This window comes from Suncus etruscus, chromosome 14 (assembly GCF_024139225.1).
Source record: "Suncus etruscus isolate mSunEtr1 chromosome 14, mSunEtr1.pri.cur, whole genome shotgun sequence".
Lineage (NCBI taxonomy): Eukaryota > Metazoa > Chordata > Mammalia > Eulipotyphla > Soricidae > Suncus > Suncus etruscus.
Window position 1 is genome coordinate 23,150,739 of NC_064861.1, and position 23,189 is coordinate 23,173,927.

The following is a 23,189-nucleotide window of genomic DNA, read 5'->3' on the forward strand; positions in this document are numbered from 1 at the left end:
TTTTTAATTGAGAACACTGAATTACAAGTCTTTTACAGTTGTATTTCAGGCATTTAGTGACAGTGAACGAGGGCCATTCCCACCACCAGTGTTGACCTCCTTCCACTCTGGTTCTCTCCATGCATCCTACACCTCCACCCCTCTAGGCCCCAGCACTACCAGTGTAACAGGTCCATTTTGTGTTTAGCTTGTAGTTTGGGTTTCTTGTTTCTATTGTCGTGGACTTTGGGATAGGTATTTAGATCTGACTTCTTTTTTCCTCCTACTCAATGCTCCTGAGACAGCTTGGCCCCCTGGCCCAATCCACTTTTTTTTTTTTCTTAAAAAATCCGATCATATTCATAACAAAAAGTGACACTATCTAGATAAATAAGCAATGACATTAGAAAGGCATTCTGCAGGCAGAACTCGGCTCACCGGCTCCACCCCGTACCTAAAAGCGACGCCCCAGCCCACGCCCGCAGCACACACCGGCGCGCTCCCCGACCCCTGGGCAGAGGACGGCGGCCCGGCCCAGCCCGGCCCAGCCCGGCCCGGCCCGGCGCTGCCGACTTAGCCCCGAGCCGGCGCCGCCGCGTGACTCGGCATCACGTGAGCTCGGGGCGGGCCCCAGGACAGCAGTTGCAGCTGCCAGTTAAGCAGCAGGGTAAGTGGGGAGCGGGCTGCGGGGACCCTCCACGGGGGCGGCGTCCGGGCCGAATCCCCGCAGGCAGCTCTTTGGGTCCCCGGAGCTGGCGAGGACAGAGGCAGCCTGGGCATTCGGTTAGGGCTGGAGAAATGCTCCCCTGCACCCTGGGGGCGGTTGCACCGGCCTCCCCTACCCCATCTCCGGAGGGGCAGATGTCCTCTTTCTGGGGCGATCACCGATAGTTGTCCCTGTGCTTTGGATCCCCGCGAACCAGGAGCCGAGAGCCGTGGGAGCGCCCACAGCCCTGTCCCGCCCCAGGGCTTCTCGTCTCTTAACGCCTCCGACGTGCCTGCGACCCCGCTTCCCTTCCACGTCTTTAGGGAGACCCGGGCTCTATCTAGCAGGGTGAGGGGAGTGGGCTGAATTGAATCGCGGGGTTGTAGCCGTCGACCTAGACATAACTCCGTGGCTTGCCTGAATCCTGCCGTCGAAATGCAGCCTCGCGAAATCGGGCGGCAGGTCCCAGTGTGGCTGTTTTCGCAGCAGATGAGCCCCTTGGCGTTGCACTTGGCGCAGGGAGGAAGGAACCGACGAGAGGCTAGAACCCGGGCTCGCCTCACAGTCGTGACACCCACAACAGGGACAAGACAGCCCAAGAACCATTTCTAGGGAACTGAAACTTGGAACTCAGGCTGGGCCAGGGGGGGGGACGAGGGTGTTTGAGGGTGAGGGTATGGAAGAGAGGGTGTGGTCCCCATGACCGGCCTTCTGTCCTGCACCCCACCACCTGCACCCTTTTCTGCTGGCCTCCTTCCCACACACCCCTTTTCTCTCTTTCTCCCTGCAGGACGAGATGAAGCTTATCATCCTGGATGACTATTCGCAGGCCAGCGAGTGGGCCGCCAAGTACATCAGGAACCGCATTATCCAGTTTAATCCAGGGCCTGACAAGTACTTCACCCTGGGGCTTCCGACTGGTGCGTGGTGGAATGGGGTGGCGGGGTGGGACAGTGAGGGTGTTTAAGGGCTAGGTAGGTGACTTAGCCAAGGAACTTCAGGAGAGGGCTTAGAGACTCTAGAGCAGTGAACCTCTCTCCCGTACCCCCACAACGGGGCCCAGCTTCCTAGGCTGTTGGACTTAGTTGCTGAGGCCTTTGGAAAGCTGCTGGAGCCACTGGGTTTGCATTAGTCTGGAAGAATCAGGTTTAGCCTCTCCTAAGGCAGCACGCTTTCAGCCAGGATTCTTTAATAGGATTAAAGCCTAATGCCTTAAGGCAAAATTTTATTATTTGGTAAGGAATTTGTAAGCTACTGAATCTGTCTCATCCTTTGAGGAATTGAGAAGAGTCACAAAGAATTTCCTATAGGACTTTAACACAGGCCAGAGAGATAATACAGTGGGTAGGGCGTTTGCCTTGCACATGGCTGACCTGAGTTTGATCGCTGGTTTTCCATGTGAGAACTGCCAGGAGTGATTCCTGAGTGCAAAGACAGGAGTAAGCTCTGAACATCACCATTTTGGGGAGTATGCCCCCTCCCCAAAGATGTAAGGACAAAAAAACCAGTTTCTTCTTTTTCTAAGGGTCCAGAAGTTGCTCCTGGTGATGCAAAGCTGGCCCAGTTGAACAAGTCAGAACTCAGTCCTGACACAGAGATACAGTGAGGGCCAGGGACTCCATTTTGGGGTGGGGCTTGCAGGTGAAAGCTCCCAATTGTGGGCTACCATCCTTACCTCAGGATCAGTTTCTCTCTGATAAAAGAGAAGAGTCTTGGGCCAGAGGGATAACACAATGGTAGGGTGTTTACTTTGCACACAGCTGACCCAGGACGAAGGGTGGTTCAAATCCCAGCATCCCACATGGTCCCCTGAGCATGCCAGGAGCTATTTCTGAGCACAGAGCCAGGAGTAAGCAATTGTCTCAAAAGCAGCTGTCTTGATTTTTATTTAACTTCAAAGTAGATGGATTTGCTTCCACCTGAAGAGCAGGGGTCCGCAAACATTTTGTTTTATTCTTCTTTCTTTGCTGTGCTGGGGAGCAAACCCAGAGCCTTCCGCAGGCAAAGTAGAGCAACAACTTTTGCTACCAATTGTTTCAGTACATAGTCAAACAGCAAAGTTTTTGGCATGTTTATTTTTATTTTAGTTTTGCTTTGGTACCACATGCAGGAGTGCTCGGAGCTTATTCCTGACTCTACACTAGGAATCACCCTCTCTGGGGTTGGCACTATATGGAATGTCAGATAGGACCCAGGCTGGCCAGGCAGGCACTTTGCCCACTGAACTCTTCTTCCCCCCCCTCTCTCCCCCCTCACTTAACACAGTTTGAAATGCAGTTATAAACTGGGTACAGAAATAAAGGAGCCTGTTTCATACTAATGAAACATTTTTTACAGACGCTTTTGAAGTTTGAATGTATAGAATTCTTGCAGCACAAATCTGGTTTTTCAGAACTTGAAAAATAGGATACTGGGCTATGTGGCTCTATGGGAGAATACGTGGCTCACACACAAGGCCCTGGGTTTGATCCCTGGCACTGCTTTAAAAATAAATCATAATAGGAGCCATAACAGCAGGGAGGGCATTTGCCTTGCACACGACCAACCCAGGTTTGATCCTCAGCATCCCATCTTAAGTACCTCCAGTAGTAATTCCTAAGAGCAGAGCCAGTAGTAACCCCTGAGTATTTCTGGGTATGGACAAAAAAATAAAAAATAAAAAAAGGGACCAGAGTGATGGCATAGAGATAGGGAGTTTGCCTTGCACGCAGCCAACCCGGGAAGGACCCGGGTTTAATCCCTGGCATTCCATATGGTCCCCCAAGCCTGCCAGGAGTGATTTCTGAGCACAGAGCCAGGAGTAACCCTGAGCGCTGCTGAATGTGGCCCCCAAACCTATATATATATATATATATATATATATATATCCCCAACAACTTAAAACAAGAAAACTATAGAGAAGGCTGCAGGCTAGATGAATTGAAGACGTAAATTTGCAGTGGAGATTTGTGGGAGCAGTTTGCTTGTCCTTTTGAAACCACCGTGTCTGTGGCCAGCAAGAGGCCACACTAACATCCTGTTTTCTAACTGAAGTGACTCAGCCATCACCTGGATCAGAGTCTGGGCTTCTGCTGACCAGGCTCCTCGAATGCAGACTCTGACCCCAGTTCTCTAGTGACATGTGGGCCCCTAACACCTGACATCACAGTGGGGCCAGCACAGAATTGCTTTCTAGAACCCTTGGGACATTCCTTCTGTTAGGAAAGCACTGGACAGGGATCTGAGTACAGCTATCCAACTAAACTAACTAGGGATAATTTAGACAGAAAAGGAGTATTGTTGGCTAGATAGAATTGATGTGAAGTCTGCAACTTTGGAAAATGGACAAGACAATTCAGGGAACTTTTTTTTCATTTTGTTTTTGGGCTACATCTGGTGTAGTCAGTAATTACACCTGGTGGTATTTGGGGGACCCTATGGGTTTCTGGGGATCAAACCAGGGCCAACTACATGCAAGGCAAGTATCATACCCACTTAATTATCGCTTTGGCCCCTTAGAGAACTTTTTGTTTGTTTTGGGCCATACCTGGTAATGCTCAGGGGTTACTCCTGGCTCTGTGCTTAGAAATCACTCCTGGCAGGCTCCAGAGAACACATAGGATGCCAGAGATTGAACCTGGGTCAGCTGCATGCAAGGCAAATGCCATACTCACTATGCTACCACTCGGGCCCCTTGGAACACTTTTGTTTTATTTTTGAGAGCCACACCTGGTGGTGCTGAAGTTACTCCCAGCACAGTATTTGGGGGACCGCATGATCCTAGGGAATGAACTGGGGTGCCAGCATACTGAGCATGGGCATTAATCCCTTGAACCATCTCCTGATTAGGGAGCAAAGTTTTGTTTGTTTGTTTTGGGGTCACATCCGAAGGCGCTCAGGGGTTACTCTGCACTCAGAAATCACCCCTGGCCCCGGGGAGCGAAGTTTTATGCTTAGACCTGGCTAAAGCACTCACAGGTATTTTTTGGGGGGGGATGGGGGATAGGGTGTCTGCCACTACCAGTCATTCAACAGATGTTTAACAGATACTTTTTTTTTTTTTTTTTTTTTTGGTTTTTGGGCCACACCCTGGGACGCTCAGGGGTTACTCCTGGCTATGCGCTCAGAAGTTGCTCCTGGCTTCTTGGGGGACCATATGGGACGCCGGGGGATCGAACCGCGGTCCGTCCTAGGCTAGCGCAGGCAAGGCAGGCACCTTACCTCCAGCGCCACCGCCCGGCCCCTAGATACTTTCTTTGTACCAAATTGTCCTGAGTGCTGGGTATATGGCAATGAACACAAAGAGCATCAATCCCTGCCTTCCTGAAGCTTCCACTGGAGTGTGGAATAAGCAAGTCAGAAAACAGAATATAAACCCATCATATTAGATGGTGTTAGGAGAGAATAGGGAAGCAGGGATGGAATGGGCATAGCTATGCAGGGGTAAAGAGTGTGGTGCTAGAGGTGGTGGTAAGGAAATATCACTCTGAAGAAGTGACATTTGGGTAAAGACCCAGAGAGGGGAGAAGGCCTGAGGAATAGCAGGTGCAACTGGTTCTGAGGCAGAACTGGCCCCAGTCTGTTAGTGCCTTTATTAGGTGCGCCTGGGAGAAGCCACTGGTAGGGCTGTGAAAAGTGATCTAAGGGGCTGGAGCAAGAGCACAGTGGTAGGGCGTCTGCCTTGTATGTGGCTGATCCAGGTTCAATCCTCAGCATCACCTGAGCCTGCCAGGAGTGATTTCTGAGCACAGAGCCAGGAGCAACCACTGCCAGGTGTGGCCCAAAAATAAATAAAATAAAATGAAAGGAGACATAAGGATTGGGAAGGTAGTTCAAAGAGCTGGAGTACCTGCTCTGCATGTGGGGGGTCTGGACACATCTCTAGGCCTCATGGAACTCTGTGCTCTGAGCACTGAGCTGGGAATAGCATCTAAGCAAGTGCCCCTTTCAAGTGGATGCTTATATTTCAGTAGAGTTGTTTTTCTTTGGGGGCGGAGGTCTCCCAAGCATTGCTCAGTGGGCCAGCGGGCCCCTCCTTGTGACTCTCAGCCCACTAGGCCAGAGTTCAATGCTTAGACTCAGGATGCTCCTGCCCTGCAGTACTGGGGTGTACCTGGGTTACTCCAGTGGTGCTCAGGGACCAGTGACACTCGGATGAGGATGGGAGGTCTGTGGTGCTGACACCGAGCCAGGGCCAGCCACATGCAGCTCCTGGGTAGGCCTTGATAAAATTCCATTTTTCAAAAATTTCAAATACACAGAAAAGCTGAAGTACATCATTTACCCAGGTTCATGAATGAATATAATTATGCTATATTATAACTAGAATTATATTTTATATAATATGTAATTATGTTTATTTAATCATACTTACAATATAATTTAAGTGTGTTTATAATTTTATAGTTATAATTTAATTGTATTTTCAATATGTAATATTTTAAATCATAATTAATATTTCATCATATTTTTTTCTCTTCTGGATCAGATCACCTATTTGCAAACAAACTTATACATTTTACGAGCCTCTTGACAATCCTAAATCTTTCAGCAAATATTTCCTTAAAGACCTTCCTTTACTTAACCATGATGTTGTTTTTTTTTTTTTTTTTTTTTTTTTTTTTTTTTTTTTTTTTTTTTTTTTTTTTTTGGTTTTTGGGCCACACCCGGTGACGCTCAGGGGTTACTCCTGGCTATGCGCTCAGAAGTCGCTCCTGGCTTGGGGGACCATATGGGACGCCGGGGGATCGAACCGCGGTCCGTCTCCTAGGCTAGCGCAGGTAAGGCAGGCACCTTACCTCGAGCGCCACCGCCCGGCCCCTACCATGATGTTGTTATCTTGCCTAACATGAAGAAAGATAAACCCACAGGATTATCTAATATAGGCTATATTGATTTCTTTCCCCTAATTGTCCACATTTGTCTTGTATAGAGTTTAAAAAAAGTCCAGTGTCCAGTCAGACACTGCATATTTAGGTTTTGTTTGTGTTTATTTTGAGCCGTACCTGGCTTCTCCTGGCTCTGAACTCAGGAAATACTTCTGGTAGTACTGGGAGGAACCAGATGGGATGCTAGGGATTAAACCCGGGTCCGCTGTGTGCAAAGCACACTACTGTACTATCGCTCTGGCCCAACACATTTAGTCTTTAAATCTACAGAAGCTCTTTTGCTTTTTTTCTTTACTTATTTTGGGAGATCCCACACCCCATACTGTTTGGAGTAACCCCTGCAGGGCCAGGGATTAAACTGGGGTTGGCTATGTGCCCTTATTCTGTGCCATCTTTCCGGCAGCCTTTCCTGCTTTGTAAAATGTATCTATGACCTGGACTCTGTGTAAGGAGACTCGGTTTACCTCTCTGACCTCCCTCCCACCAGCATTACTCACCCCCATTACTGCTCACAGTACTGCTCTGAGGCCCTTCCAGACAGTGAATCCCTCCTATCTCTTGTCTCTTAAACAGTAGATGTTCTGGCACATGTTGCTAGTTTCAGAGACAGATTTCCTGTGCTGATCGAGGACCCTTCAGTCATTGGAGTGGGCTGGGCTCTCCCTAGTGAGCAGACAGCCCTGCCTTCTTGCTCCCAGTCCAGGGGAGTCACAGAAGGGATGAACATGGCATTGAACAAGCAATTAAGGGGTGGCAGATAAGAGTTGCTGCTCCAGATCTAGCCATTTACCAGCCTCTGGTCTGGCTCTTCCTCTATGCTGGGCTTCCTCTGGACTGCAAGGAGCAGAGTTAACCATGGCTGAATGCTGGGTCCTTTCTTATAGGGAGCACCCCACTTGGCTGCTATGAGAAACTCATTGAGTACTACCAGAACGGAGACCTGTCCTTCAAATATGTGAAGACCTTCAACATGGACGAGTATGTGGGTGAGTGTCAGGGGTCCCCTGAGTCGCTGTGTACTGTGGCCTCCAGGTTTCTTAGGGAGCCATGGGCTTGACTCCACACCAGCTGGTGTCTCCCTTCTTTCTCCTAGTCCTCGCTTTATTCTGGTCTTCAGTATAGTGGAGCTCAGGGATAGAAGAGTTGCTGGAAACTCCTTTTCCCAAGTCAATGCTTACTATAAGAAGTGTATGTGGGGGGTGTCTCCATCTTCTGGGTGAAATGACTACATGGGGTCATGGTAGAGGCCTGTCCCCCTTCCATCTGCCTGCACTTTTCCTCTCATGTTCTTCTCTCAAGAGAGCTGAGACAGGTCTACTGCTACAAAGCCCCACTGTGGCATCTCACCTACCTGGAGCCCCTAGTTCCCTGGGGAAGGGGGGGACTTGGGGCCATTCTGGTAGTATTGAATGCTTACTCCTGGCTCTGTGCTCGTGATCACATCTGACAGTGCTCAGCAGAGGATACAGTGTGCTGAGAATTCAAAGTGGGGTCGGCCATGTGCAAGGCAAATGCCTTACTCCTATCTCTCTGGCCCTTTTGTGATCATTTTTTAAACATATACTTTAAAATTTTATCCACTTATTTATTTTGGTATTTTGGAGGCTACACTCAGGTGCTTAGGTGTTATTCCTGGCTCAGAACTCAGGAACTACTCCTGATACTGCTCAGGGGACCATATAGGATGCCAGGGTTTAAACCTGGGTTGGCTGTGTGTAAGGTAAGCACCCTACCCACCATATTATTGCTCCCTCTGTGGTCATTTTTAAGGACTTTACTTTAAATATTCTTTTGGAAAAAATTTGTACATGCGCACGATAACCTTTTTCTTTTCTTTTTATTTGTTGTTGTTTTGTTCTACACCCAGTGGTGCTCAGGGTTTACTCCTATGTGGGGCTCACTCCTGGCATCGCCCAGGGACCATATGGGTGTTGGAGATAGAGCTCTGGTTGGCTTCATGAGAAGCAAACTCCCCACTGTACTGTCACTCCAGCCCTATATTCACCATTTCACTTGTACAGTTCTGTAGTACATTCACAACCAGTCTCCAGGATTTCATCCTGTAAAACTGACCCTCTGCGTTAGCCTTGTACCCTGTCCTGTTGGCACCCCTCCCCTGCAGCCACCTTAGTGCTCTCTCTGAGTGGAACCCACTCTTCACCTCATGCAGGTGGATCTTATAGGTAGGTGGAATCTTCTCATCACATATTGCCCTTAGCATCCTGGGCTCTGGGTCCTCCAGGTTGAAACACACTGCATTTCTTCTTACTCATCCTATACTTCGAATGTTTTCCTGGAGCATTCTTTGTCTTCGCTAAATTTAAATCCCTTTTTTGTTATTGCTTTTGTTTTGGGGCCACATGAGGACTTACTCCTGGCCCTGCATGTAGGAATCACTCCTGGTGGGGTTAGGGGAATTATGTGGTGTGCTGGGAATTGAATCAGGTCAGGAGCATACAAGGCAAGCACACTACCTGTAGTAAAATCTCTCTGATCTTTAAATTAACATTGTTTTTGTTTGCTTTCTTATTTTTGGGCCATGCCCAGTGATGCTTAGCACTTACTCCTGGCTTTGTACTCAGGGATCACTCCTGGTGGGCAGGACTTATTTCTGGCTCTGTGGTCTTGGTGGGACTCAGAACCATAAGGGTACTGGGGATTGAACCCAGATTAGCTACATGCAAAGAAAGTCTACTACCCACTGTGCTTTCTCTCTGGCCCCAACTAAAATTCCTTTTGGGAAGCTGGGAGATGATGCTTTTCAACCACTTGGGGCTTTGGTCAGACGGGGTGTGAAGGGGGGTATATGGCGGGGAGGGGGTGTGGCTACAGAAGTGTTTCCTTTCTCTCTGGACCCAGATATCTGCACCTCTGGTTAGCAGCCTCTGGTCCAGGTGAAGAGACCAGAGTGAGAGGATATGTCCCAGGTTGCACAGCAGGCACAGTGCTGAGGGGTCAGAGGGCTGCTTCCAAAGACCCTGATTGTCTCTGGGGCTTGGGGGTATCATGGCTTCTTGAAAGAAGGGCTCGCCCTGGCCCCGATGGGCTGAGCAGTGCTGTAACCCACCTGCAGGTCTACCCCGAAACCATGAGCAGAGTTACCACACCTTCATGTGGGAGAAATTCTTCAAGCACATTGACATCCACCCAGAAAACACCCACATCTTGGATGGGAACGCGGCCGACCTGCAGGCCGAGTGTGACGCTTTCGAAGAGAAGATCCAGGCTGCTGGAGGGATTGAGCTGTTTGTTGGAGGTGGCACAGGGATGCGTGGGGCTGGGCGGGCACTAGCAGCCAGGCAGCAGGTGCACATCCCTTCCTGGCTCTGTTGCCCGGTGGCTGTGTCACCTCCATCGGCTGCTCTCCTCCCTTACCCAGATCCATTTCCATGAACTGGAAGGTGCAGATCGATTGGAACTTGGAAATTCTGTGTTTTTGTTTTTGTTTTTTTAATTTTGATCCACACCTGGTGATGCGCAGGGGTTACTCCTGACTATGAGCTCAGAAATCTCTCCTGGCTTGGGGGACCATATGGGATGCCAGGGGTTCTTACCTCGGTCCATCCTGGGTCGCCACGTGCAAGGCAAGGCAAATGCCTTACCGCTGCACCATCGCTCCAGCCTCATGGAACTTGGAAATTTTGTTCTTAAATTTTGTTTGTTTGTTTGTTTTTTGGGCCACACCCAGCAGTGCTCAGGGGTTACTCCTGGCTTTGTGCTCAGAAATCGTTCCTGCCAGGCTTGGGGCAACTATATGGGATGCCGGGATTCGTTGGTCCTGGGCCTGCTGCTTGCAAGGCAAATGCCCTACTGCTGTGCTATCTCTTCATTTTTGACAGACCAGGCATGGCACTTAATGTTGGCATTTAAAAATCACAGACTTGGCCCCTGAGCTCTGCAGACAGCCAGTTGCACCCAGAGAAATTGTGTGACTGTCTCCAAGCAGGCCCAAGGGTAGTGGTGAGGTGGTAATGCTCTGGGATGCTCCTTTTCAGGTGCTCTTTCCTGTCTCAGGTTGCCCTCATCTATATCCCATCTGTCACCACATCAGGGGCTATGCAGGGATGTTCAGGCACCTTTTACAGCTCTGAGAATTGGAGAGAGAAGTCACAGTTTGGTGATCTGTTTTTTGTGCTTTTGGACCATAGTCAGGGGACCATGGGATGTTGAGTTCGAAGCTGGGGCTCCAGCAACATTTTTAGTCCTTTTGTGTTTTCCCCACTGCCCCCTTGCTTGCTTTTCTGAGGGTGGGTATGTTAGTGAGAGGGTGCAGGTGTATACCTGGGAAGAAATAAGTAGGGCCTCGACAAATTCATGCTTGGGAGTGAAAAGAGGGGCCTGAGTTCAAGACCAGGCTCAGCGCCTGGTAGACAGTCCAGCCCAGAGCTGACAGCCACTGCCTCTCCCCCTGGACAGGGATTGGCCCCGATGGCCATGTCGCCTTTAATGAGCCGGGCTCCAGCCTCGTGTCCCGGACCCGTGTGAAGACACTCGCCATGGACACCATCTTGGCCAATGCCAAATTCTTCAATGGAGACCTCGCTCAGATGCCCACAATGGCCCTGACAGTTGGCGTGGGCACCGTCATGGATGCCAGGGAGGTAAGGGCATGGGGGTCCTGGCCCTTCCTTGGGCCTTGGGTCAACTTACTTGGGGGGGTTTGACCTGACAGATTTCACACGAGTGACTTGTGTTAAAAAGGAAGGTGCCATATGTCTCAGTCCGTCCTCTTTGGAAGTGACTGTCTTTTGGTTTTCTTTTTTTTTTTTGGAGGGGGGTGATGTCAGGGAATATCACCAGGCCACATCTGGTGATGCTGAGGGCTTACTCCTGGCGGTGATTGTATATACCATATGGGGGTGCCAGAGATTGAATCTGGGTTGGCCACATGCAAGGCAAGCGTCCTTCTCACTGTACTATCTATCGCTCTGGCCCCTGGCAGAAGGGAGTATTTCCTTGGAAGGGATTATGGACAATTTGGTTTCCAGTGAGAAAATTGAGTCTGTGAGCAGGTTCCCTCTGCAAAGAGAACATTGTGAACCACAAAGCCTAGATTCCTTTTGGCCACTTGGACTCAGTACCCAGGGTGTCTAGGACTGGGAATCAAAAATGTGTTCTGGGATCTGTACAAAGAACTGATGTTCTCTCAAGGCGTCTCTTCTAATCTTTCAAGAAAGAAACAGTAAATCCTGTTTTGCTCATTTGTGGTTGGGAATGTAAATCACAATGAATGGAAATCCTGGGGTGAAGTTCTTTATTATTTTCCAAGTGTGAGGACAGTCTATGCTTTTGTCTTACATAAACAGAAAACCTCAAAGGTAATAGTACAGTAGGGTGGGCATTTGCCTTGTATTTGCCTGGATTCGATCCCTGGCATCCCATATGGTCCCCTAAGGACCACTGTAGTGATTTCTAGGTGCAGAGCCAGGAGCAACCCCTGGGTGTGTTCCCCAAACAGAGCCTTACCCTGCACCCTTAAAGTCCTGTAGGTCTAACACTCTTGAGTGCGACACAATAACAGAGCTGCCCCTGAGCCTTGCCCTTACTGTCCTTGACTCACAGATGATGTCACTAGGAGGTCCCTTGCAGGGGCTACAAATAAGGCTTCTCCCTCTTCACGGTGTGACTCTAAGGATTCAGCTGTCCTAGAACCCTGGTTCACTGCTGTGGGAGAAGAGTTAGGCCATTAGTTGGGCATTCTGGCGGGTCCAGCTGTCATTGTCAGGCATGCATAGGCACAGCCACATGGTGGGGACCAAGGGCACTGACTGTGGGTCCGGCTACCATTACTCAACCCGACTTGGTCAGGGAAATGCAGGATCTACTGCTCCCTCCCAAAGGCTGGGGATGGGCTGGGTGCAGGTTGCCCAGGGCCTCCTGAGCCTAAGACGTGGTTAGAACCACACACATGGTTTGGTTTGAGGTGGCGAGATTAGAGCTCATGGGTCCCTCATGCCCACTTCTGTTCCCAGGTGATGATTCTCATCACCGGTGCCCACAAGGCGTTTGCGCTGTACAAGGCCATCGAAGAGGGGGTGAGCCACATGTGGACTGTGTCGGCCTTCCAGCAGCACCCTCGCACGGTGTTTGTGTGTGACGAGGAAGCCACACTGGAACTGAAAGTGAAGACGGTCAAGTATTTCAAAGGTGAGGGGCAGGGTTGGGGAGGATGGCCCGTGCTGGTGCCTGGGGCCTTTACATAGCTTTGATTGGAATGGAAATCACTGGCTGCATTCTCAAAAGAATCAACTTCTGCTCCTCTTTCCAGGCTGTATGACAGTCTTTTCTCTGTTAGCAAGGTCATGGAATTGTCATAACTTTTTCCCTTCCACTTTTTTTGGGGGCCAGGGGGTCACACTTGGCAGTGCTCAGGGTTTACTCCTGGCTCTGTGATCAGAAATCGCTTCTGGCAGGCACGGGGAACCATATGGGATACTGGGGATTGAACCGGAGTCTGTCCCAGGTCGGCTGCATGCAAGGCAGTGCTATCTCTCTGGCCCCCTTTCCCTTCCATTTAGGATGGAGGGGAAGGGCCCAGCCATTAAGGCCTGGCATGCACAAATGATAAAAGTTGAAATCAAAGAGGGCAGAAGGCTGGAAAGATCTCACATCAAGTAAGGTGCTTACTATACACAGCAGCCCTAGACCATCACCCCAATGGTCCCCTGAGCCCTGCTACTCATGATCCCTGAGCACCACCTGACATGGCTTCCAAACAAACAAAATGGTGGGGCCTCCAGACAGAAAAGCACTTGCCTTGCATGTGACCAAGCCAGATTTGATCCCTAGCACCCAGTGGTCCCCTGGACTCAGCCATGAGTGATTTCCTAAATAGAGAGCCAGGAATAAGCCTGGTGAGCACTGCTGGGTGTGGCCCAAAAAGAAAAAAAAAAAAGAAAGAAAGAAAAGAAAACATGCTACATTAAGAAAATCCTCCCGGCCGGAGAGATCGCATGGTGGCAAGGCATATCGAATCAAGGTATCCCATCTGGTCCCCTGAGCCTGCCAGGAGCAATTTCTGAGCGTAGAGGTAGGAGTAAACCCTGAGCACTGCTGGGTGTGATCCCCGCCCCCCAAAAAAGAAAAGAAAATCCTCATGCGCTAAGCTAGCGAATCAATTTGTTCTTTGCTTAAAAAATGACCTTTACCCCAAGACAGATGGTGGTTTGAATCCCAGTATCCCATATGGTCCCCCGAGCCTACCAGGAGTGATTTCTGAGTGCAGAGACAGGAGTAACCCCTGAATGCTGGTGGGTGTGACCCAAACCCCCTCCCCCCAAAAAAAGAAAGGAAAGAAAGAAATGACCTTTTTGGGTAGAAGCTCAGGATTGGGACCTGGCAGTGCTCAGGACTTATTTCTAGCTCTATACTCAGAAGTGCTCGAGAGACCATATGCAGAGGCTGCGAAGGAACTGAGGTCTGCTGTGTGCAAGGCTACTACACTACTCTGATTGTAGTCCTTTTTTTTTTTTTTTTTTTTTTTTTTTTTTTGGTTTTTGGGTCACACCCAGCAGTGCTCAGGGGTTATTCCTGGCTCCAGGCTCAGAAATTGCTCCTGGCAGGCACGGGGGACCATATGGGGCGCCGGGATTCGAACCGATGACCTCCTGCATGAAAGGCAAACACCTTACCTCCATGCTATCTCTCCGGCCCCTGATTGTAGTCCTTCTTAATGAGCATTTTTATAGGTAATTTCCCTAGAAAAGGAATTTATAAATGTGCCCAAAGCCCCATGGATTATAATATGTTAGGAATAATACAATTTCTTTCTATCCTGTTGTTTTTGGTTTTTGGGCCACACCTGGCGGCGCTCAGGAGCTTCTCCTGGCTCTGCGCTCAGAAGTCGCTCCTGGCAGGTTTGGGGGACCATATGGGATGCTGGGGATCAAACCCAGGTCTGTCTCAGGTCAGCTGCATGCAAGGCAAACACCTTGCCACTGTGCTTTCGCTCCGTCCGATCTTCCTATTTGGGTATTTATTGCTTAGGGGTCACAGAGCAAAGAGAAGTGTATCAGTTCTGGAACAAAATCTGAACTTCTGGATGTTACCCTGTGTTGATATTTATGGATTTGCTTATTTTATTTTTTCCAGGTTTAATGCTTGTTCATAACAAGTTGGTGGACCCCCTGTACAGTATCAAAGAGAAAGAAATGGAGAAAAGCCAGTCTTCTAAGAAACCCTACAGTGATTAGCCTGTGCTTAAGCCAGTGTTGAGTACCTCACTGGGAAGAACTTTTCCCCAGAAGAAATTTTCCCTGGGAATCATCTTTAGGAGATTATTTCTTTAACCCATTGTGCTCCTTCCAAATGAAGGGGGTCAATTTGTGTGGGGCTCTGTGGCCCAGAGCTTAGCCAGAACTTAGAACTGAATCAGGGCGGGAGGGGGGAGAAATCTCTGGAGAAATGTGCTGATTTTGATGGCTTTCCCTCATAAGAGGCTTCAGAGTCTAAGGCTGTCCTCATGGACACTAACTCAGTCAGGAAATCCTATCTGTCCTCCAGGATCTCTCAGTTGAGAGATTAGGGGCTCAGGATTGGGGGGTAACAAAGCTGCTTTGTAGAGTCTTGATGGCTCTCCAGCTTAAGGCTCAGGCTTAGGCAGTAGCTGACTTTAAGCAGGAAGCCCCTACTCCTGCCATGACCGCAATCACAACTTTCCCCACTTGTTTCTCCTGCTCTCAGTTGGCTTTCCATAAATGTGGGGAACCCCCTCCCAGGGAGGATTTGGGTGGATGGGTCCAAACAGGTTTTTGCTGATAAACTCTAATCCTTAAGGCCCCAACCCTTATCCATAATTCAGGGGCCCTGCAGTGGAGGAAGGCAGCTCCCCATCACACTTGTTTGCCCCATTGGAGGCGACTCTGGGTCAGCCGGCCTGGTCCCGACCAGACCCAGACATCACTGTCATTTCCAGCCAGGAGGCAAGTGCCCCCCAAGCAGCCAGGCCCTATGAGGCTGGGTGCTCCTTTCTTTCCCTGCCCAGCTGACCTCTCCCTTTCAGGTTAATGTGGCATAGTATGGGGGTCCCAGACCTCCAGAAATAGAACGTTGTGTCCCCATCTATCCTAGAGATGAGTGTTTGGCTGCTTCCTTCCTCTATCCTGTCAGGTTTCCAAGTGTGTTGTTTGGGCCCCATACCACATCTTTTGCTTTTCTACATGATTGTGCTGTTGTTGTTAAGCCAATGAATCAATGGACTTGTTTACAATGTGGCTTTTTCTATTAAATCTGTTATTTTCAAATAAAATGATGCTGTGTGGACTTTCACCTGTAAAAGCCAGAAAAGGGCCTTGGACTGGCTGGTGAACAAGACTTCACACACCACACCCAGCCCTGCAGAAGTCCTGCCCAGTGTCCCTGAACTCCACTTTAGTTATGGGGTGAAGGTGATAAAAGCATCTCAAGCAACTAGCACTCATAGTCTTGGTGTGTATTTGGGACCGAAATAGGGATGTGGCTCTTAGAATTTGTGGGGCAACTCAAATATCTTGGAGTCAACCTGACTAAAGATGTGAAGGATCTATACAAAGAAAACTATAAAACACTGCTCCAAGAAATAAGAGAGGACACGCAGAAATGGAAACACATACCCTGCTCACGGATTGGCAGGATCAATGTCATTAAAATGGCAATACTTCCAAAAGTATTGTACAGATTTAACGCGACTCCTCTAAATATACCCATGACATTATTCAAAGAAGTGGATCAAACACTTCTGAAATTCATTTGAAACAATAAACAACCTCAAATAGCTAAAGCACTCCTTGGGAAAAGGAATATGGGAGGCATTACTTTCCCCAATTTTAAGCTGTATTACAAAGCAATAGTTATAAAAACAGCATGGTGTTGGAATAAAGACAGACCCTCAGATCAGTGGAATAGGCTTGAGTACTCAGAAGGTTCCTCAGACATATAACCACCTAGTTTTGATAAAGGAGCAAGAAATCCTAAATGGAGCAAGGAAAGCCTATTCAACAAGTGGTGTTGGCACAACTGATTATTCACTTGCAAAAAAGCGAACTCAGACCCCATGTACAAAGGTAAAATCCAAATGGATTAAAGACCTTGATATCATATCTGAAACTATAAAGTATATAGAACAACATGTAGGTGAAACACTCCAGGACATTGAGACTAAAGGCATCTTTAAGGAGGAGACAGCACTCTCCAAACAAGTGGAAGCAGAGATAAACAGATGGGACTATATAAAGCTGAGAAGCTTCTGCATCTCAAAGGAGATAGTGCCCAGAATACAAAGGCCACCAACTGAGTGGGAGAAATTATTCACCTAATACTCATCAGATAAAGGACTAATATCCAAAATTTACAAGGTACTGACAGAACTATACAAGAAAAAAAATCTAACCCCATCAAAAAATGGGGAGAAGAAATGAACAGACACTTTGAAAAAGAAGAAAGGCAAATGGCCAAAAGGCACATGAAAAGATGCTCAACATCACTAATCGTCAGGGAGATGCAAATCAAAACTACTATGAGGTACCACCTCATGCCACTGAGATTGGCACACATCACAAAAAGGGAAAACAAGCAGTGCTGGCGGGGATGTGGAGAGAAAAGAACTCTTTTACACTGTTGGTGGGAATGCCGTCTAGTTACAACCTTTATGGAAAGCGATACGGAGCTTCCTTCACAAACTGGAAATTGAGCTTCCATACAATCCAGCTATACCACTCCTAGGAACATACCTGAGGAACACAAAAATACAATACAAAAATCCCTTCCTTACACCTATATTCATTGCAGCGCTATTTACAATAGCCAGACTCTGGAAACAACCAAGATGCCCTTCAACAGATGAGTGGCTAAAGAAAATGTGATACATATACACAATGGAATACTATGCAGCCGTCAGGAGAGATGAAGTCATGAAATTTTCCTATACATGGATGTACATGGAATCTATTATGCTGAGTAAAGTAAGTCAGAGGGAGAGAGAAAGATGCAGAATGGTTTCACTCATCTATGGGCTTTAAGAAAAATGAAAGACATTTTTAACAGTATCTCAGAGACGAGAGATGAGGGCTGGTAGGTGCAGCTCATGACATGAAGCTCATCACATAGAGTAATGAGTACAGTTGGAGAGATGACTACACTGAAAACTATCATAACAATGTGAATGAATGAGGGAAGTAGAAAGCCTGTCTCGAGTACAGACAGGTGTGGGGGGTGGGGAGGAGGGAGATCTGGGAAATTGGTGGTGGGAATGTTGCACTGGTGAAGGGGGGGTGTTCTTTACATGACTGTAATCATACAACTATAATCATATTTGTAATCACGGTGTTTAAATAAAGATAATTATAAAAAAAAGAATTTGTGGGGCTAGGGACCGGAGAGACAGCATGGAGGTAAGCCATTTGCCTTGCATGCAGGATGGTGGTTTGAATCCCAGGCATCTCATATGGTCCCCCGAGCCTGCCAGGAGCGATTTCTGAGCATAGAGTCAGGAGTGACCCCTGAGCGCTGCTGGGTGTGACCCAAAAACACACACACACACACACACACACACACACACACACACACACACACACACACACAAGAATTGGTGGGGTTAGAGCAACAGCGCAGGGTGGGGGCATTTGCCTTACAAATGGCAGACCAGGTTCGATCCCTCATATCACCTTTGGTTACCCATACACCTCCAGGAGCGATTCATGAGTGTAGGGCTAAGAGTAGCCTTTGGGTGCCACCAAGTGTGGCCCAAAAACAAAACAAATTTGAGGCCACATCCGGTAGTGCTCAGAAACTGAGGACTAAATGAGGTGCTGGAGACTGAACCAGTGCCTAACGTTAACCTTTTTTTTTTTTTTTTTTTGGTTTTTGGGCCACACCCGGTGACGCTCAGGGGTTACTCCTGGCTATGCGCTCAGAAGTCGCTCCTGGCTTGGGGGGACCATATGGGACGCCGGGGGATCGAACCGAGGTCCGTCCTACGCTAGTGCTTGCAAGGCAGACACCTTACCTGTAGCGCCACCTTCCCGGCCCCACGTTTACCTTTTTTTAGTAACACCCAGTGACACTTGGGTACTCCTGGCTATGTGCTCAGAAATTGCTCCTGGCTTGGGGGACCTTATGGGATGCTGGAAGATCGAACCATGGTCCATCCTAGGTTAGTGCAAGTCAAATGCCTTACTGCTTGTGCCACTACTCCTGCCTCACATTTGCCTATTTTATCACTGTAATGATTAAGAATTTTTGTTTGTTTTTTAAGGTCACAACTAGCAGTATTCAGGGTTTACTCCTAGCTCTGTACTTAGGAATAATTTCTGGGATGCTGGGGATAAAACCCAGGTTAGCTATGTGCAAGGCAAGTCTGCTACCCACTGCTATCACTCAGGCCCTTAAGGAGTAATCTTTGCTATTCTTCACCATAATAGACCTTTGCCATTCCCAAGAGCTCTCTCCCCTGTCAGCCCAGGGTACTACTGACCTGATTTACTTTCTGGACAGTCCAGAGAAAAGAATGCTTTGCAGAACATCTTTGTCTGGCTTGTTTTTATTTTTTGGGGCCACACTCTGTGGCACTTGGGTTACTCCTGGCTCTTTGCTCAGAAATAGTTCCTAGCAAGGAGCCAGGGATTGAACTCAGGTCCTACCTGGGTCAGCCATGTGCAAGGCCTTACCTGCTGTTCTATCATTCTGGACCCGGGTCCCTTTTTTTTTTTTCTCCCAAAGCACAGTACAGTTCAGTAAATGGTAGCTTCAGTTTTTGGAGGTTATTAAAAAAAATAGAATTAAATGAAAAGCACTTGATGCCAGGAAAATGTCTGGGCCTTCACATGTGCCTTTCAGAGCTGCTTTTCTGGTAGCCCAATTATTGTGTCCTTTCAATCTATTATACAGACCAAGTATGGTTGTTCACTCACTGGCCACTCTGGGCCTCTGACACTAGGCCTTGAGGGAAGATAATTATATGTCTGAGCAGGGGCCAAGTATTGGGACCCAGGACCACATGTGTGCAGGGCAGCATGTGCTTAGCGCTCGGCTAGATCTCCCATCCTCAAACATCTTGTTGCTAGGAAACAAAGGAATTTTTGTTTGTTTGGCTTGTTCTGGGGCCACACCCAGTGATGCTCAGAGGTTACTTCTGGCTCTACATTCAGGAAGCATTTCTGGTGGACTTGGGGGAACATTATAGGATGCTAGGGATGGAATCCAGTCAGTTGCTTGTAAGGTAAGTGCTCCAACAGGTACTTTTGAAAAAAATTCAATTTTGAGAGGACAAGCAACCAGAAAATGAGTTGACAATAGACTGGTAATTCTCAGTTAGGAACTATTTGATACAGGAAAGTGGAACAAGTTGAATCTGTAAGACAAACCCTCCAAGTCTGGTGCTTAAAAAGAAGGGAGGGGCCAGAATGATCAAATACAGCAAGTAGTGTTTGCCTTTCACACAGCCAGCCAAGGTTTGACCCTGGCACCCTATATGATCCCTCAAATCTTCCAGTATAGAGCCTGATGTGGCCCCCAAACAAAAACAAAAAGGAGGAGAGTGTATTAAGTCTAGTGGATAGTATAAGGCTTGCCGGGGGAAAAACTGGCAGTTCCCAGCCCACCATGAGAAGGGCCGGTTAGATCTCAAGACACTAAGTCATGAGGACCACCTGCAGGAGAGTAACAGGATATCCGCTCTACCCTGAGTGATCAGGACCAACCCCCACACTAACACCCTGACCTGTTTGGAGGGAAGATGGGAACTTATGGGGGCTTTTTGTTTCTGGGCCACACCTGACCGAGCTCAGGGGTTACCCCTGGCTCTGTGCTCAGAAATGACTCTTGGCAGGCTCGGAGGATCATATGGGATGCTGGGGATCAAACTTGGGTCAGCCACATGAAAGGCATACATCCTATGCTGTGCTATCACTCTGGCCCCTTACGCTACTTTTTGAGCTAAGGACGCATCAGCACATACCTCTTCCTGCATCCTTTCCTGCTAGATATGAGCCTTAGAATCCTGCTGCTGCAGGTCACCTATGAGTGTAACTTTGGCAGCCTCTTCGAAGACTATCAGACCTCACCCTGGGTCCCCCTCCTCGTCCCCAATTGGTCAAATCTGTTTCTGCCTCTGCCTCTTCTACCTTGCTACCTTTCAGACAGGATGTGCTGAAAAGTTTTATGACTTCAAAATGGCTCGGTGGTGGCTGGAAATGGTACAGTGGAGAAGGCTCATGCCTTCCTTGCAGCTCACCTGGCTTTGATCCGTGCCCGCCCCCCATCCAGTCCCTCAAGAACCCCAGCAGTGACTCCTGGTTCCTGAGCACTCCCTGGTGTGATCTAAAAAAACAAAAACAAAAAATAAATAAATAATAGGACAGCTTTTTCTCCCTCCCTCCAAATTAAAGACCAACAGGGGTCTATTTTGTCATAATGACAGAACCAAATGACTACTAAAAGCAAAATTCTTTATAGGAGCTCCTAATACTAGCTTCTAGAACTTTTTCCCATTTGGGGAATTCAGGTCACAACTGGAAGTTCCCAGGGGCCACTGGGGGGGGGGTGTCCTCTCAACTGTGTCAGAGATTCTACACCCAGACACTTGGGCCAGCAAAGCATTCTTTCACTCAGGCCCATTGAGCATCTTACCTGGCCTGCCTTTTTGGCCATACCTGGGGCTCAGGGGCTATTCCCAGTTCAGTGCTTGAAGGGGGGGGGGTGTCACTCCTGACGGTGCCTGGGGGACTGAATGCAGGGCTGAGAATCAAACCCAGGCTTCTAACAGGCAAAGCACTGAGCTCTCTCAGCGTTTCCAAGAATTTTTTAAGTTGCAATCTAGTTCATGGCCAATCTCTAGCACTATGGCTTAATTCCTGATTGCCATGTTTCTTCCAGTCTCAATCATGTCTCATGTTTGTGTCCAGTCTTTCTCATGTTTTGTCATGTTTTTCATGTCTCTCTCATGTCTCATGTTTGTCCCGTGACCCTTGATTCTCTGGTGGATGTAAGAAAAACTGGTTTTTTAGACTGTTTTTCTTTGATGTCCCTTTTTTTTTTTTTTTTGGGTTTTGGTTTTTGGGCCACACCCGGCATTTGCTCAGGGGCCTACTCCTGGCTGTCTTGCTCAGAAATAGCTCCTGGCATGCACGGGGGAACATATGGGACACCGGGATTCCAACCAACCACCTTTGGTCCTGGATCGACTGCCTGCAAGGCAAACACACACCGCTGTGCTATCTCTCCAGGCCCTGATGTCCCATTTTTTCCTCACAGTCCATAACGGTCATTTCTGTTCACTAAAAACCGCATTTCCTTTTTTATTTTTTTTCTTGGTTTTTGGCCATACCTAATGGCGCTCAAAGGTTACTCCTGGCTCTGCATTCAGAAATCACTCCTGGTAGGGTTGGGAAACCATATGGATGCCAGAGATAGAACCCAGGTCAGCCCACATTCAAAGCAAATGCCCTACCTGCTGTGCTATCACTCTGGGCCCTGAAACCTATTTCTGAACATCACCAATGACTTTGTCACTGACTGCCTTTTCCAGAGCTCAGATGACCAGTGTCTGTGATGCCACGACTCCCCTCCCCACTTCTCTCCAACACTTTCAGAGTATAACACAGCTGCTCTTTTTTATCTTATGGCCACTCTGCCCTCTTTAACCTTTTAAGTGCTGCAGAGGCAGACTTTGGGGATCACTTCTACAGACAAATTTCTTTCTACTTGCTAGGCAATTCCCATTTAATCTCATGGCTTTAAATACACATCCAGGACCAAAGATAGTATGGTGGTGAGGGCACTTACTTTGCAAGCAGCAGAACTTAGTTCTATCCCTCCAGCTATGATCTTTGAGCACAGAGCCAGTAGTAAATCCTAAGCACAACTTGGTGTGGCCCAAAACAACAAAAAATACATCTATACATTAGCTCTGATATTTTCATCTCTGGTGGAGTCTCATTAAACTCCAGACTAGAATCCCATACCAGGAACTAGGATATCAATACCTAACATCCCCTGGAGATAACTATCATGCATCTTGGGGCTGGAAAGAAAATACAGAAATTAAAGTCATACTGCCTAGCATGACTGTGGTCCAACCCAGTTCGAAACCCTGGCACTGCATAACAATCCTCAATAACTCCGGGAGTGATCCCTAAGCACAGAGCCATGAGGAATAGCCCTTGAGTATAGCTGAATGTGGCTTAGAAGTGAAACCAGAAACTCTCAAATTCACACACCCACAACTATATTCATGAGATCTTCCACAGGCAGGATTTTTATAGGCAGGATGCCTACAGGATTTTTTTGACCTCAATAGCTCAGACCCCTCTACCAAAAAAAAAAAAAAAAAGAAATCAAAACAATACCCCTGCATATGAACAGACCCTCATGGTGCACAGCCCATCTCATCAGCAAGTCATATCACATTCAAATTAAGTGCAGTGTGTGCTCACCTTCGATTCCGAGTGCTGTCACACTGCTCTGAGCCGTCTGTGTTTCTCATCCTGACTGCACCCCACCCACCCACTGTCCTTCATCCCCTGGTTTACTGGCCATCATACTTTAGCTCCAAAGACACCCCAGCTGTTTGCCCCATTTGTTGGGTCCCATTTACACCTTTTGTTGACTGAGTATTCGCAAAGAGCTCCCCAGAATGAGAAATTGGATCCATCTCCTTGTCCACT

General features: G+C 48.1%; 1 protein-coding gene across 1 annotated transcript; it reads left to right on the top strand.

Moving 5' to 3' along the window:
* Window positions 1–1,480: 1,480 nt before the first annotated feature.
* On the top strand, window positions 1,481–15,799 carry GNPDA1 (glucosamine-6-phosphate deaminase 1). Its single transcript, XM_049786951.1, has 6 exons — window positions 1,481–1,605; window positions 7,437–7,538; window positions 9,626–9,808; window positions 10,969–11,153; window positions 12,525–12,699; window positions 14,644–15,799. Exons 1-6 carry the CDS (start codon window positions 1,482–1,484, stop codon window positions 14,742–14,744), a joined length of 870 nt encoding a protein of 289 aa, XP_049642908.1. The 5' UTR covers window position 1,481; the 3' UTR covers window positions 14,745–15,799.
* The last annotated feature ends 7,390 nt before the right edge of the window (window positions 15,800–23,189 follow it).

Excerpts from the sequence above, each read along its gene's own strand:
- GNPDA1 (XM_049786951.1), top strand. The coding sequence starts at position 1,482 with ATGAAGCTTATCATCCTGGATGACTATTCGCAGGCCAGCGAGTGGGCC. Across the intron at positions 7,539-9,625 it reads CAACATGGACGAGTATGTGG|GTCTACCCCGAAACCATGAG; the intron begins GTGAGTGTCAGG and ends ACCCACCTGCAG. Across the intron at positions 11,154-12,524 it reads CCGTCATGGATGCCAGGGAG|GTGATGATTCTCATCACCGG; the intron begins GTAAGGGCATGG and ends TTCTGTTCCCAG.